The 14,923-nt window shown below is 44.2% G+C and overlaps 2 protein-coding genes across 2 annotated transcripts; both read right to left on the reverse strand.

Annotated features, from left to right (window-relative positions):
* Positions 1-2,659: 2,659 nt before the first annotated feature.
* On the reverse strand, positions 2,660-4,334 carry LOC125501092 (DNA topoisomerase 2-like). The gene is made up of 3 exons (XM_048655990.1): positions 4,238-4,334; positions 4,007-4,152; positions 2,660-3,052 (listed from the first exon to the last, which is right to left on the reverse strand). The coding sequence occupies exons 1-3, from the start codon at positions 4,332-4,334 to the stop codon at positions 2,660-2,662; spliced, it is 636 nt and encodes a 211-aa protein (XP_048511947.1).
* A 6,148-nt stretch (positions 4,335-10,482) lies between these two features.
* Positions 10,483-10,886, reverse strand: LOC125500959. The gene has a single exon (XM_048655221.1). The coding sequence runs from the start codon at positions 10,766-10,768 to the stop codon at positions 10,565-10,567; it is 204 nt and encodes a 67-aa protein (XP_048511178.1). The 5' UTR covers positions 10,769-10,886; the 3' UTR covers positions 10,483-10,564.
* Positions 10,887-14,923: the final 4,037 nt, after the last annotated feature.

Raw genomic sequence — 14,923 nt, forward strand, 5'->3', positions numbered from 1 at the left:
AACTCTTCAAACGACTGGTCAGGAGGGGAATTCTCACATCTCCGAGGGTGATCTTGACGTCGCAAGATCCAAGAACCGGCGCAGTGTCTCCTGAGATCGTCCGAAGGGAAGACAAACATCCCGACCTGGACGAAATATTTAGGAGGTCAGGGCGAACTACTGACACTTCAGCGCCTGTGTCGTTCACCCAAAGGCAATCGACACCGTTCACGGTACCGGAGGCGTAAAGGCCCGTTCGCCGAAAACCGCGAACGAGAAAAATATTTGAATTAAATGAGGGACTTGGTTGATCCGACTTTAATGGCAGCTTATGCCCTTCAAAACTGCCACCCTTTAGTTTTTTCCCCCGTCAGTAGGCTGCCTTCTAGCAGAAGATGGGGCGGGGAGTAGAGGAGCATTTCCGTTGTACCTATTGTCCACCTTGTACTTGTTCGGCGAAGACCGTCCTTTTGGCGGTGCCTGCCGCCAATTCGTGGACTCCGTTGCGGTGGTACCGGACTGACGACACGAGTTGTTGTGAGCCCGCGTCCAACAATTCTGGATCTCATGTCCATTCCTCTTACAATACGAGCATCGGCGACCCTGAGGAGGAGACCGGCGAGCATCTCCACGGGATCTAGAACTCGAAGCAAACAGTTCGGCGCGTTGGCCGGTTAAAAATTCCTTTTACAACTGCGCCAAAGTTTTCTCGACCCAGTTCGAGAGTCCGTCAAACGTGCCAACCCTGATCTGATGACAAGCAGTTGTCCGTGACGGAGTGCGCAAAGTGCGAGAGATAAGTGCAGCGGTTCTAGCCACTACCGATTTTGCTGCAGCAGGAACTGGCGGAGATCCTCTGGAGACCGCTTCTGCATAGGAACGGCGTAAGAAGGCGCGTCCCGACGAGGTCTGCTTCTGCTCTGGAGAAGCAAAAGAAGCAGGTGCTCTTGCGGCACGAAAAGATGCAGAAGCCGAACGTTGGGGAGCATCCCCGCTAGAAGAGGGCGAATTCGCAACAGGGGTAACCACCCCTCCAGGAGCAGCCACGCAGCGAGCCCTAGAAAAAGCACGGAACGCTCGTTCCGGATCCCGGGGGGTCACTAGGCCTCCCGGACTAGCAGCTACCGAAATAGGAACTCCGCCCGAAGGCGATACTTGAGGTGTCCTCGGTGCTGGAATCGGGCGAGCAGCGAGCAGCGGCGTCGGGGGCGTCCTTGGAGCAGGAGAGGGACGTCCAGCTTCGGCCAATATCCCATGGTCTCTCAGAAGAAACGCCATCCCGGTTACTTGCTGCTGGAGACACGCCATTCTCTCATCTGCAGCTTGTAACTGCCGGATGAGGACCTGTAGGGCTTCCAAAACCCCCGAAGAAGGTTCGCCGGCTGCAGGAGGTACAACCGGAGCGATGGCAGGAGAATCCTCTGCTACCGCTTGGCTACGCAGGCGACCACGTAGATCCTTCTTCAATACCATTTTTTAAGCACTTTCACCCGCGCGCGTTTTGGAATTAAGACAATCTAAATCCCCAGATCCCACTTCTGACACCAATGTTACTCCGGGCGGATAACCGGAGTGGAAATAAACGGGTCATAGGATTAGATTGGCAATAAGTCTGTTTTATTCAGAAAAGGTACGTGCGATCTCTTCGCTAGTTCTGAACAGACTGTTATTTACCATAATAACAGCCAACTAGGCAACGTCAGATTGACAGACGTCGAAGCCATCTGACGAAGAGTTTGAAGGTAGCGCCAAGAGGAGGCGGCTGACTGCCCGCGGTCAAACATGATGACATTGGTCACAACGTCATGACAGCGCGACAGCAGCCCTACTTGACTGGCACTAACCCACCTATCGGACCATGCGACGCGTATACGCCAATATCCCGTAAAGAGATTTCCCCGAGCGTAACAGTATATACATTCGAAACAGATGATGGCACGAGTAGAAGTCACTGAAATTGAGAACGTAGTATGATGAAATATACTTGATTCAAATACGACTGGTAACACGCTGTCCACTGCTGCCGAAAGCCTCTGCGATGTGGCAAAGACTGATTTGTTCTCAAGTTGTAGACACGGCCGTCACGAAGTTGGAGGGTGGCGAGAGGATTGCAAAAAGACAATTTTCTATTCCAGTCAGCTTCCTGCATTTTCTCATTCGTACTCTCTTCGCCAACGCCGCCGTTCCACACTCTTATGGTAAGAGGCGGTTTTTTTTCGCATACACGTGTACGAATAGGTGAAGTCTCCACGATTTCGCTTGTTTACAAGGGGGGCTAAAAACTCGTTATCGCCAATTTTGACCAAATCCACAGTATATACAGAACGGTCAACGTGAAATTGCGCACCCCATTCGCGCGTGCGCGATCGTCATTTGTTTCGCAGAGCAGCGAACACACTCCGAATTCAGATTTAGCTGTCCAATACGTGGACGACGTAACGGGAAAGTGGGGTGGCAAAAGGGTGTATTGTATCTGCCGAAGATGAATCGTCAGTACTTGCTTGTTCTTTTTTTTCCATTTACTGATTAGCTCTTGAATGATGCCGGCGGCCAGTGACATAATTCACGTGTGCCCCTCCCTGTTGTAAATAATACAGAGGCAACTGTTGATTAGAATTTGCGAAAACGTGATTTCAATAGACGGAGTAATGAGGGGAGATCGATGCTAGATGATTCAAAGTCACCTTTGGGTGGCGATGCCGTTGACGAATGACGGGTGCTGGAAACCCCTGTCCGATGAAGTCAAGGCGACCTGCCATCGTGTGCCACAATTCGTGTGGCTAACTTGGAGTGGCTTTCCTATGTCGTCCTTTTTTCCTTTGACATAAAGATCAACGTAGTCCTTGAAGGACCGAACGGGCACTATGGTATTGTTGAGAAATACTTCAACACCTTTGGTAGAAGCGGCGACTTCATAAGCTCGACGAGTCATCAACGATACCATGTCATTATCCAACGCCTGAATTTTGAACTTTGACGAATCCGGTGAAAATGTTACTTTGGTAAAGTCTTTCCCGTCCGCAAGATCCTTGATCCTTGGCTCGCTCTCTTTTGTCATGTTGTTTATCCACGTCTGCTTGCACGAGCCTTTCGAAGTTCCGTAACAAACAAGTAGCGTTTAGTGCAGCAGCAAGCGTTCGGTTTCATAGCACGAGGATCGTGTGTGCGATTCTGCACGTGTAAAGTTTTTTTCCTTTTTCTTCTAATGTTCGCGTTATTTACGTCGCGAATGACATGAAACGCGAACAACGCGATGATAAAGTATTGCAGTTTGCCCTGGTCGGTTAAGTTGTTCTTCTTGCAAGCAATGAGTGCGGCAAACTGTTGTAATCAGGAAAAGTTATTCGACCATTCGGATTTGTTGGAACACGACACTCTGTTGATTTCAGAAAAGATGCTGTTTGGTTTGAAATGTAATAACAATACTCGCCGTTAAATATTATTGCACACCACTCATTGATGTTGAAACCACACAAATTACCTCTTCCCCAGCGATACCTATACCGCCTTTCCTGATGCCCGTCTTGCCGAAGACTGACTCTTGCTTCTCCCCCCCTCTGTCTTCCGCTTGCGCACCCTGCTAACGCGCCCTCTATCGGGTTACTGAGTGCCTCACTTCTCGCAGTTTTAATTTGATTTGACTCACCTCGACTGATGAGAGTTCGGTTTGGACTCGGTATGAAGGATTGATTGAATTCAATACGAAAATAAAGGACAAACTCAACGAGTATTTGGCCGAAAATAAAAAATAAAAAAAATGCGACAAGGATAGTGGTTGGCCAGACCCGACGAGCGACGACAAAAAGATTGTTGGGCGCCAGACGCGTCGCTTAACAAATTCACAAAACTTACGGAATAAACGAATGCATGTCCGGCGGAGTGGCTGGTTAGGCACAGACTGTCTCAATAAGAAATAGGAACGGAAATTTATCAGTAATACTCTTTCATCAGTCTTGACATGGCTTATATTACGGTAAGGACATTAGGTCCTCTGGGTTTCTGTAGATGGGTCATCAGGTGTGTCTACTTCCTCAATCAATGCGGAAAACTTGGCAGTGACCCTTTCTGACATATGAGATTCGTCAGCATCTCCCATAGCTATTAGTGCAAGTGCTTGTCTTTTGGTCAGATATCTAGTCACCATACTGGCCACCGAATTGGCACTTGGGTTATCTGTCGTTTTGTAATTACGGATGGAGGGCGTTTCGAATGACGGCAGCGGCAGACGCAGCCGCCAAGATAAAAGGAAAATTATTACGGTTTAAGCATGCTGTCTCTTCTCTAGTATAAAGTAGTTTAGCGAATGGGACCTCGTCCCTCAGGAGTGTCTCCAGAAATGCCCAGGCTGCGTGCATTGGGCTTGTTTCCCCCCTACCTGGTGGCTAAGATCTCTGGATATTCATCGTGCAGGTATTCGTCGATAAGGACGATATGAGTCATCTCAGTGTACTCGAGGAGTGTTAATACATCCCTGAACACTCTTTCAAGAGTCCCTGCGTTCTCTGATTTTGAGATCGAAGGCCGATCCAAAAAGATTATTCAGGTAAGCCATAGCACTGCAGTCCGAGAACTGAGTAGAACTGAGGATTTCCTTTTCTGATGCACTTCCGATAGAGTTTATAAAGCCGCTTATTCTTTTTTCATACCAATTTTCGAAGCCAATGGGCGTTACTTGCTTGGAAATCGACAGTACTGTTACACAGAACAGAGCGAGCGCACACTTGAAATCATCCTCGAATATGTTATCATCAACAGGAATCTTATTACAGAAGGATTCAGTATAGGAGTCCCACAAGCCGTCTTTGATTTCATCAGCTGTCACAATAGATGTCTGGAGGTCATATCCAGCGAGAGAAAGAGCGTTTTTGAGGTTCCCAGCGCTAGATATCCCGGATCTTCCAGCAATAGTCTGAAATCCTAATAACAAGCCAGCCAATGATGCAGCCGCAGTACAGATCTCCCCTTCATCATTTTCAGTTAATCGTGAGCAGGACCAAACAAGGAGTAAAGATACACTGTTCTCAGAAGTTTCATATTGGTCCAGTATATATACTGGAAGCTCACGTTTATCTATGTTCCGAAAGGAAATCTGTTTGATACCTGAGCGTGCATTTCTCTTGTGAGACAGTGACGCTAGCCTCCCTTTAAGGCTCATATTGCTATCTGTCATGTCTTAAGTGGTTAGCTCTTTTGATAACTTGAACTTGTAAGATTTATTAACCTAAGGATATGTGATGATGCAAGATATTTTTGGCCTCAATACTTATTCAGGTATATTTGATGAGAGACAATCGAGACTGCAATTAGACCTTAATACCACTTCGGGATTTTTTGAAGCTATATGGCATGTTTCGGAATGTGCGATGACAATGAGAACTCATCTTAAAAAGATAGGAGGGTAGGTAAAATTCTCCTGAGGCCTGAACATGCACCGAGACCTTGAAAGAAGTGTGCGTAATGCAGCCCTTCCGCTACCGCATAACAGTACTCTCAGCGATCATAGAAAGCGTTAGTGGTATCAGAAATTCGTTCAGGTCGGAGGCCCTTCAGAATTTCCAACACCCTGTTTCGCAGCTTAGCAGCGTTCGCTATTTTCCATTCTGCATAGAGACAGTTTTTAAAGTGTGCCCAAAAACCATAATCTAGCGGGAAAAAATCTAGTGAACGCGTTGGTCGCGCGACTGGACTGCCCCTGCCGATCCATCGTCCGGGAAATTGCCTAACAAGATAAGCTCTGACGGCAGCCGTGTAGTGTGGAGGCGCAACGTCCTGCTGAAATCAGATGGGTTTCTGGTGAAAAACAAAGTTTTTTAGTACCATTCTGAATGATGTTGACCAAAATAGAACCGCATTATCATTATGTTCTGAGGTTATTATGCTCACCCCACTATCCACTGCCCTTAGGGCAGATATGATTTCCTCCTCGAGTTGACGAAGATACCTTTCGCCATTGAGGTTTTCTCCAAGGAAAAAGGGCCCGATGAGACGGTCCCCAAGAACGCCGAGCCAAACATTAATTTTCTGTGGGTATCGTGTGGCTGTCCGAACCACCAAATGAGGATTGCTGCGAGACCAAACCCGAACGTTTAGCCGATTTGGCCTCCCATGCAACACGACAGTACTCTCGTCTGTAAGACAGATCCTACTGAGTAGTCGCTCATTAGCGTTCAGCTCTTCGATCATTCGCCCGCCGAAAGCCATAAGAGTCTCTGCATGTGGAGGCATTAGTTCCTGATGTCGTTGGGACCCCGCTTCATGCAGAAAATTCAGCACCGACGACTTGGAGACTCCAAACTCTTGGGCAACCTTCGATGTTGGCTGGCTTCCGTCCTCGAATGCTAGGCACATGTTAAGTCTGGTATCTTCATCTAGTCGCTTCGACGGCTGGACTACTGGCCGTCGGGCTGCGGAGCTCAAGTCTTTCGTAGCATCAAAGCGTTTGACAATCTGTTAAGTGAATTTTTCCGCAAGATGTTCAACTCACACTACGGACCGAATACTCCAAAATCTTTCTATCGGGGTTCATGCTAGTCATGAACTCCGATATCTCCCGGTAACTTCTTTCTTGGTAATGCTGCCTCAGCATCTCCCTTTTTTCCTGAGTCGTCTACACGTAATTCGGCATCTTCTGTTCTTCAATTGCTATGTATTTGATTCGAAAGAGCTCAAAAGAGTCGTTTCCCACAGAGACGCTTGCTATAATGGCTCTGCATTAAAAATTTGCAAACGCTCAGCAACAATTTACATAGCAACCAAAAAACCCCTCCGCTCATACCTTCGCGGAAAAACATTTTCGAATTTACCGCCCGAAATTTTTGCCGTGATTGGGTATCATCACCGTTTCCTGTCATAGTCGCAGTCGGTAGCCAATGGTATAGCTCGGATGTGAACTCATTACTAATCAATAGTGATCGTAATGCCGCTCTGGATCAAACATACGCGTACTACAGATATGATAGAGAACTAACCCATGTTGATGTATCCCTGTAACAAGTTTATCTCCTGTTGGAAAAAAAATCCTCAACACAGGTGATAAAATTCTACGTCAAGATGCAAACGCCGAAGTTACCAATTGCAGTTGAATTCTTTTCGATGAGTGTATTTCTCACAAAAGTACTACATCCCTTGTCTCAGATGATAGGTCCCGGTCGGTTTCGCAACAACTGTCACGAGTCTCATTCTAACTGGAAGTTAGAACTCGTACGACCCAGGTAACAAAGATCTCTGTCAATGTCGCAATTTCCTCAATGAGTCGAATTTTCTTCACTTGTTCTAAGTTCTCGATTAGAGTTGCAATTCCTATCTTTTCAATTTCAGTAAGGATTGATGATGATTGATGATAATTATTCAGTTGGCCAAATAAATTCCAGACTTAATCATGTCAAAATCATTTGAGTTTATTTTCCAACCGGTCATGATTCAACCTCCATAATATTGTGAAGTTTCTATCTTCATCAAAATCTCCCATTCGATTGATCAATTTTATTTCATGCTCTGCTACCCTACTCATATGAGTCTGGTTTCGTGCCGCATTATTCACCCTGACACGACATAACCCAGTTATATTTGAATATCGCAATCTCAGCTGTATTGGCGATCGACAATTTGACAGCTGAAGCTGAAATCTGAGGGAGTTGGTACAACACGCTAGCAGCTGATAAATTCGACTGTCGTTTTGATCGCGCTGTTTGTTATCAGCGGCATTGACGAAAATTTCATCAAATATTTTATAGTGACCAGAAACGTATGATATTTCTCTTTGCACCATCATCTCACCATGTGGGTTGTAAACCCACATTAATTCCGACACAGGTTCAACAGAACCAATGTAAGTATCTGGACGAAGCAATATATGCTCGCGTTGTGATGTCTTCTGAAATATTCTCTCGATTGTTTTATTCTTCGACGCCGCATCTTCGGCGCCATTTTCCATCACCGTACTCATATTTCTTATGTTACTCATATGGTGACGCGCCACTTTCCCGAACCGTCATTTTCCTGAACCGTTCAAATTTCCGAATCGCTATATTCCCGAACGTGTCATTTCACCGAATCGTGATTCTCTCGACCGTCAAATTCCCGAATCGCTATATTACCGACATATCAATTTCCCGAAAGGTCATTTTCCCGAAACTCTATACCCGTATGGATAATTCTTCCATTACTGTCAGGTGTGTAACTCATAACTACACTTGCATCGAGATTAATCCACTTATGCCCAAATAGCTGATCCAACTGGACTTTCCCTATCATGTATCAACTCTATCTTTAGGCCTATATTAAATGTACCTGTACTAACTTATTACTACAGTCTCAGTGATCCGATCTTAATTAAGCTACACTATCCTACACTACACTAATAACTTAAACTAGGTAACTTACTCTAATATAACTAACTCTAATTAGTTTTTCTAATGGAATGCTTAATGTGATATATGAGATATGTGAAATATGGGTCAGGACTCTTCGTACCACCATAGATATATTGAATTAGATCGAACAGGTTTCTGGCAAATCGTAGTGTCGCGACATGAATGTAGTCGGCGCGCTCGGCGAAAATATCCTTTTTTGAGGATTTCGCTTCAGGACGCTGTTTTACCCACAGAACGACCTGATACGCTATAAGTCACACGATTTCGCAAATTATTTTCTAGACCGATCGATATAATAATTCGACGTAGCTGTTCAACTTGACCGACAGATCGAGAAAAATTAGCCATGTTATACACGGTATCCATGAATTTTTAACGTTAGATACAGGCTATGATACAAATAACCTGTAAAACCTGAGGATTCTTTTGGAAAATGTGTGGAACAAAAGTTGCAGAATCATGAAAGGAGAATTCGATAACACATGATAATACCATAGCTATATCGAACCTAATTTAGTTGAAAAATTTTGGGAAATTTTTTAATGCTTGATTTTCACTTTCATCATAGATATTTATCTATCTTTCTATTCTTTTATATATCAACCTCAAGAGTTGAAAGTTCGTTAATATTTAGATTCAAAGGTCGCTCGAAAACATCTTAAGTACTTTACCTTGGAGGATAAAAAATTTTAAGTGACTTTTAGAAATCAAAGTATCTACTGGATATTTGTGGTATCTTTATCTTTCATAACATAGAATGCAATAGACGATTGAGAATAGAAACCGAAAAAAATTTAATTCTGCACGATTTTGTAAATTGTGTTAAAATCTTGAGTGACCCCTAAAAATCATCTGTTTGAGCTGATCTTCGGAGGAGGCTCTCAAAACATGTGTGATACATTTCCATAGGAGACGCAGGAAGAGAAATATCAGTTTTTCTTTGGGGCAACCCCTCATCCATTTGTGATAGGCTTATCGATTCGTAATCGAGAAAAAATATGTCTGAAAATTTCAGCCATTAAACCCAGAAATACGATATAAGTTGAAAAAGCACATTTTCCAGTATTAATTTCATCACAGATATATTATTGATCTAAGTTTTCTCTCTTCTCAAACGTTGTACTCAAATAATGTAAAAGAGTTCACTAGACCCCCAGCATAAAAATTATGATAACATCTGTATCCTCTCGAAGATATCTCATATTTCAAGGGTATACAGCTTATTGTTAGTAGTAACATGGATATATTGAACACATCTATGACGGTAGTGGAACATAATACACGGCCCATGAGAAGGTTCTGTTCAGTATATATATGTTTCTACATAGATACTATATCTATGGTTTTAACGTCCGGAAAAGGTTTCTATTTCTATCATTCAATAGGTGATACAAATGAGCGCCCCTGCGAGAGACAAACCTGTGAACCATCAATAGTGAACCCCCTTATCGATCGAAATCACCGCACTACATCTGTGACCCTAATGACAGTTGCTCAATGAAATCGGTGACCGAAATTACAAGTTCTTTCCTTTACAATTATGTACTTGAAAAACTGACAATAAGATGATCTTTCGAAAGCGCGAACTCACAAATTGCAACGGAATTATAAATGGCTTAAGGGATCGTCTCAGTGTGACCCTCCGAAAAATCACTGATTTTCGCGAATTTTTTTTTTAATGTTCAAATAAAGTCATCGGTCCGGTTTTTTTTTTACAAATAAATACGTTTATGAAGAAAACAATATGATTTTTTCAAAGTTTATCTATTGAGTGCATCATTGTTATATAAATTAATGAAATTTCACGTGAAAAAAAAAGGTGCTGCACGGTTTCCACGGTGACGGCCGCAATTTTGATCTGAAAAAAAAATTTTAAAAAGATTATTGATCTGTAGAAAAGTCGCTATCGCGCTATGGAGGGGTTTTTTTTTTTCAAATTTGACAAAATGGCGACGGTTTGAACAAAAAGTTTCGAATGTGGCCCTTTTTTTCGACAGTTTTTCGTAAAAAAAAATAGGAAGTTTTCAAAAAAAAAAAAAAAAGCTTCCATAGCGCGATAAAGAATGACGTTTAAAATGTTCTCCCGAAATTTGAACTAGATATCTTTAAAACTCTCCCTTTGAGAGTGGAAACCGTTTTGAAAAACACCATTCCGAGAAAAACGCGTTTAAAGATTCAAGTACGAAAATTTTAGAGAAATCGTTTACTTACAATCAATCGGCGATGCCAGGTCCATACAATACTCCTTCTGCTTCCTCGAACTCCTCATTTTCGGCCGAAATTTCAGTTCGACGGGCTGTCCTGGCTTCTTTGCTGTCCAGAGAGCTTCGGCGATCTGCAGTTTTGATGCGCTCTGCTTTATGTTTTGCAGCGAAGTCTGCGGCTATCGGCCCTATGGTACATCCCATTGTCTCCATGATTTTCAAAAGTGGAGTGAACCCTTCGTTGAACGTACAGGCTGCACAATACGTCGCGATTTCTACGGTTTGCTTCCCACAGAATATGTGTTTGGGAGCGAGTTGCCACACGCAATGATTAAAATTTCGTTGTTATTTTGAGTATTTGCGCCCGTGCATTCTTTTTTTTTTATCGTGAGCTCGTCGCCATAAGGCTTGGCTTAACATTTTGAAGGTCTTTGTATCTCCATCTCCAATATAAAATCCGTATTTTGCATTGTGGATTTCCTCAGATCTTTTGAAAATTTCGAGCATACCATCAACCTCCATTTTTCCAGCGCTGCCTTCGTGATTTACGTTGCACTCTGGTTCATGCGTCGCATACCATGCATCGTATTCAACCGTGTTTTCTCTTCCCTTCCAAAGTGAACAAGCTTTGCAAAAGCTTGACCGAACAGCAACGTCCAGGACTTTATTGGTGTATTTTCCAATCACAGACACGATACCCATGCGCGAAGTGAAACCGCGCTTCGACCAGGATCCATCACCAGACACCGTGAGAATATCCGCTCGATTTTCCGCTTCCAAATTTTTTTTTTTTTCTTCGGAGCCTGCTTTTTGGATAACGGCCGTGTATACCGATTTCACAACAATATGCAGCATTTTCATAATTCCGTAATACGTTGTGCTGTTGAAAGTTGAACTTAGATCCATTAATGCGACAAAATTTCTGATGCCATGTATGCCGATGCCGAGTATTCGCATGACGAAACAGAAACGGCGGTTGATTTCGTACGCATTGTTTATCAACGGACAAGAGTTGATCTCGGCCGGGTCCGAACACAAACAATCAACACAAATTTTGAATCCTAAACCTCGAATCGATTTTTTATAGAATCGCACATCACTATCACAATTTTTGCATTTCAGGAGTTGTTGAAGAGCGCCGAAAACCAAGGCAAATTCGATCAAAACATAGCCGAATGTTTGATCGATTTTTACCTCAAACTCCGGACTCTTTCTCCCTATTTTCGCCGCCGAAGTACTTGCAAATGATATATCCGTCTCAATACAATGTCGATTTGTGCCCTTGAATTTTGCGGGTCTTTTTCTATCACGTCGAGGTTTCGTGTCTCTTGCGCCTTTTCTATCCATTTTGATTTTTTTCGTGGAGGTTTCACTCTTATGTCTATTCGTGGTCGATGTCGAAAACGAACTGAAATGCTTGGCAAGTTAGTTTATTTTCGAAAGTTATAGAACGTAGGTACCTCAGAAGGATACACACGCAGGTAGAAAAATAAACAAAAGGAACAACGGTCGAGCGGAGCGGCGAACGAGGCAGATGTCTCGCTCCGTTCCCTACTCCGTTCCCTTTCTACCAGAAACGCTGTAGCGACCGTAATACTTTGAATTTCGATTTGAAAATTTGAGAGAGTGTTTATTGCAGTGTATACTATCCGATGATGCAATAATAAAAAAAAAAAAAATCGATTTTTCGAAAATTTCACACTGAGACGATCCCTTAAACAACTAACGTTCACTACTAAACAAGACAACGATGGGAATTCATAATTCAGACATCAGATGCATTAGAACTACTGTCGCACTATATTTGTGGTGGAAGGAAAAGAACTAATACAAGCAGTATATTTTTTTGAATATATTTATTTTTTTATTTATTGATGGGGGGCAGCGTCGCCGGCCCGCCATCTACCAATATTACTAACGGTAGTAATAGTGGTAGATGGCGGGCGCCTGATTCCCCCCTCGGCGGCGGCGGTTTTTACGCGTCTGCGGCTGCTTCTTCGGCCGCGCCCGTGCCGGCTCGCCGGGGTCCGCTGCCTGGGCCTCCTCCGCCGGGGCCGCGTTCGCGGCGGGCTGCGGCTGCTGCTGCCGTTGCAGCCGCGCCACCGCAGCCCTCAGCGCGACGAGCTCTTGCATCACGTCCGCCGGAGTGATCTGTGAATGATAATGATTATAAGCTATAATTTGATGTAGAGATAGCACCAAAATCAGAAACTTTCATTCGCACTGTATCTTTACAATTTTAATAGTTCTATTGACTTGGACTAGTTTTTCTAATGGAATGCTTGTTGTGATCTATGAGATATGTGAAATATGGGTCAGGACTCTTCGTACCACATTTAGTTTGTTGATACGCTTGATCATGTATATAGGGGAAGGCGGGGCACTACGGGGTACTTAACGAAAGCCCGAGCTTTCTGAAACTCAAGTATGACGAAAATTCTTCCGCTAATTTGTATTTGAAGTAAGCGAGGACAATCTTTATTCACCATTAGAAAGAGAAAATTAAGAATTATTCTATTGTACCATAATAATAAGAATTATACTAACATTCAAAGTAATCACCATTTATATTCCTTTAAAATCGGTTATGGAGAAAAACTGATTTTAAAATCGACAGTGATGGTTAAAGTCCCGACCGATCATTTAACAAAAAAATGGCTCACCTCCTCCTTTACATAAATTTGTGTCAAGTTCGAGTGATAAGAAATAGCAAAACTTTTCATGCAAAAAATCAGATTCGAGAAAGGATTCTATTGGTGTGGATATAACTGTTCCTCCGAAAATAGATAAATTTTATGTGTCGTTATAGATATATATTGTGTGGTGATCAAACCGACAAGTTGTCTGTGATAGAAATCTTCATAGGAAGAATTGCAACAATATTTCAGAAAAAAAAATGCAGCATCTTTTCAAAAACGAATTCATGATTGAAGTGTTGATTTGGATTCGGTATGAAACTATAATGTCTGTGTGAACATTGAAGATCTGTGACGTACGTTTTGCTGTGCCGGCTCCCGTGACGGGCCGGGGGGGCCACCACCCCGACCGCCGCCTCCGCATAAGAGCGGCGCGGCCCCTCACCTCTCCGTGATTCGTTATCTTTGTAAACAATACAATATCACATCCTTCGATCCGTCCTGCCGAATATCGATATCTGGAGGGAGTAGCTTCTGATGTTTGATTGGTCGCTTGGATCACTCCAGTGACACCTTAGCTGCGCTGACTGCGCAGGATGAACTGGATGGCTACTGCTTCAAACTGCACGGACCCTGCTGTACCCTCATGCTTCCCTCGTCATTCGCTGGGTGTCACTCCCGGAACCACCGCCGCCTTGGAGTAGCCCCCCAACCTTGGGCGCACACGTGACCTCGCTAGCTGGGGGTTTTTTGGCTTCGGTGCGACGACCTTCACTCTGGATCCTCGCCGGACCGCACCAGGATCGGCGTAGGAGGTCACCTGAACCCCGCTCCCGCAATTCTGCTGCTCCTTAGGGTGAATGATGTAGCCGGGGCCTTTCTGGGGCCACCGCGAAGTCAACACGGTGTCCGGAGGGTGGTTGTGGTTAAGGTGGTTCGGCGCCTGGCCGAGAAGTCGGGATAGTAGGAAGCTCTACTGTAGAGTTCATCTCACGGCCTTATACGCTGCCATCCGGCATCCACGGAGTTGGTGCGATACGATAGTTGGGGGAATATGCAGCAGTGGAAAAGTCGTTCACTGTGCTCCCCGGGAAGACATCATGGCGATACGAGATGGTAGACGCTGATCTTCGTCCGTTTCTTGCGGCAACCAGAGCTGCGCGTCTTTTGGGGCTACTTTTACTCAGTCCGATGCAGTTGGGTCAGTAAGCCTCCCACAGTAGCATCCGTCAGGCTGTGGTATTCCCTCGGTGGTCGGGCTCCAGGACATGGGGAGGGTTGGAATGGGAGGAAAATACAAAAATTATTGCTATATTACAAACTACCTAAATCCGTCACTGTTTGCCGAGAGTATCCCGCCGATCCGGCCGTATTTTCGCGAAGTCGCATGACCCTGTGACGGGCATGCAAAATGCAACGTCACAGTACATACGTTTGTTCGTCAACGCAGTACGCTGTAGAATGAAGTTCGTCAACCAGAGCCAATCATGAGACCAAGGCTTGCAGGTACGGGAAAAAATGGATAATTTGCAGCCGCTTACACCACACCCTGTTACACTTGTTGTGCTTGGCGGGTCTTTAGCACCAGAGGCATGACTAGGACCGAAATTGGCTGAAATTCAACCCGCAAACAGGCAGTCATTCATAATTGATACACGAATGAGCTCGCTGATGGTAATGGCTAGCATCTACATGAAAAACTTTTGTGTAGACCTGATAACATGCCGCTCGC

This window comes from Athalia rosae, chromosome 5, assembly GCF_917208135.1.
Source record: "Athalia rosae chromosome 5, iyAthRosa1.1, whole genome shotgun sequence".
Taxonomy (NCBI): Eukaryota; Metazoa; Arthropoda; class Insecta; order Hymenoptera; family Athaliidae; genus Athalia; species Athalia rosae.

What these genes read in the sequence shown, in the direction of transcription:
- LOC125501092 (XM_048655990.1), bottom strand. Translation starts at nt 4,334, where the DNA reads ATGCACGCAGCCTGGGCATTTCTGGAGACACTCCTGAGGGACGAGGTC. An exon ending in AGAGACAGCATGCTTAAACC is followed by an intron (nt 4,153 to 4,237) that starts GTAATAATTTTC and finishes ACAAAACGACAG; the next exon opens with ATAACCCAAGTGCCAATTCG. An exon ending in TTTCCGCATTGATTGAGGAA is followed by an intron (nt 3,053 to 4,006) that starts GTAGACACACCT and finishes TCGTGCAAGCAG; the next exon opens with ACGTGGATAAACAACATGAC.
- LOC125500959 (XM_048655221.1), bottom strand. Translation starts at nt 10,768, where the DNA reads ATGGAGACAATGGGATGTACCATAGGGCCGATAGCCGCAGACTTCGCT.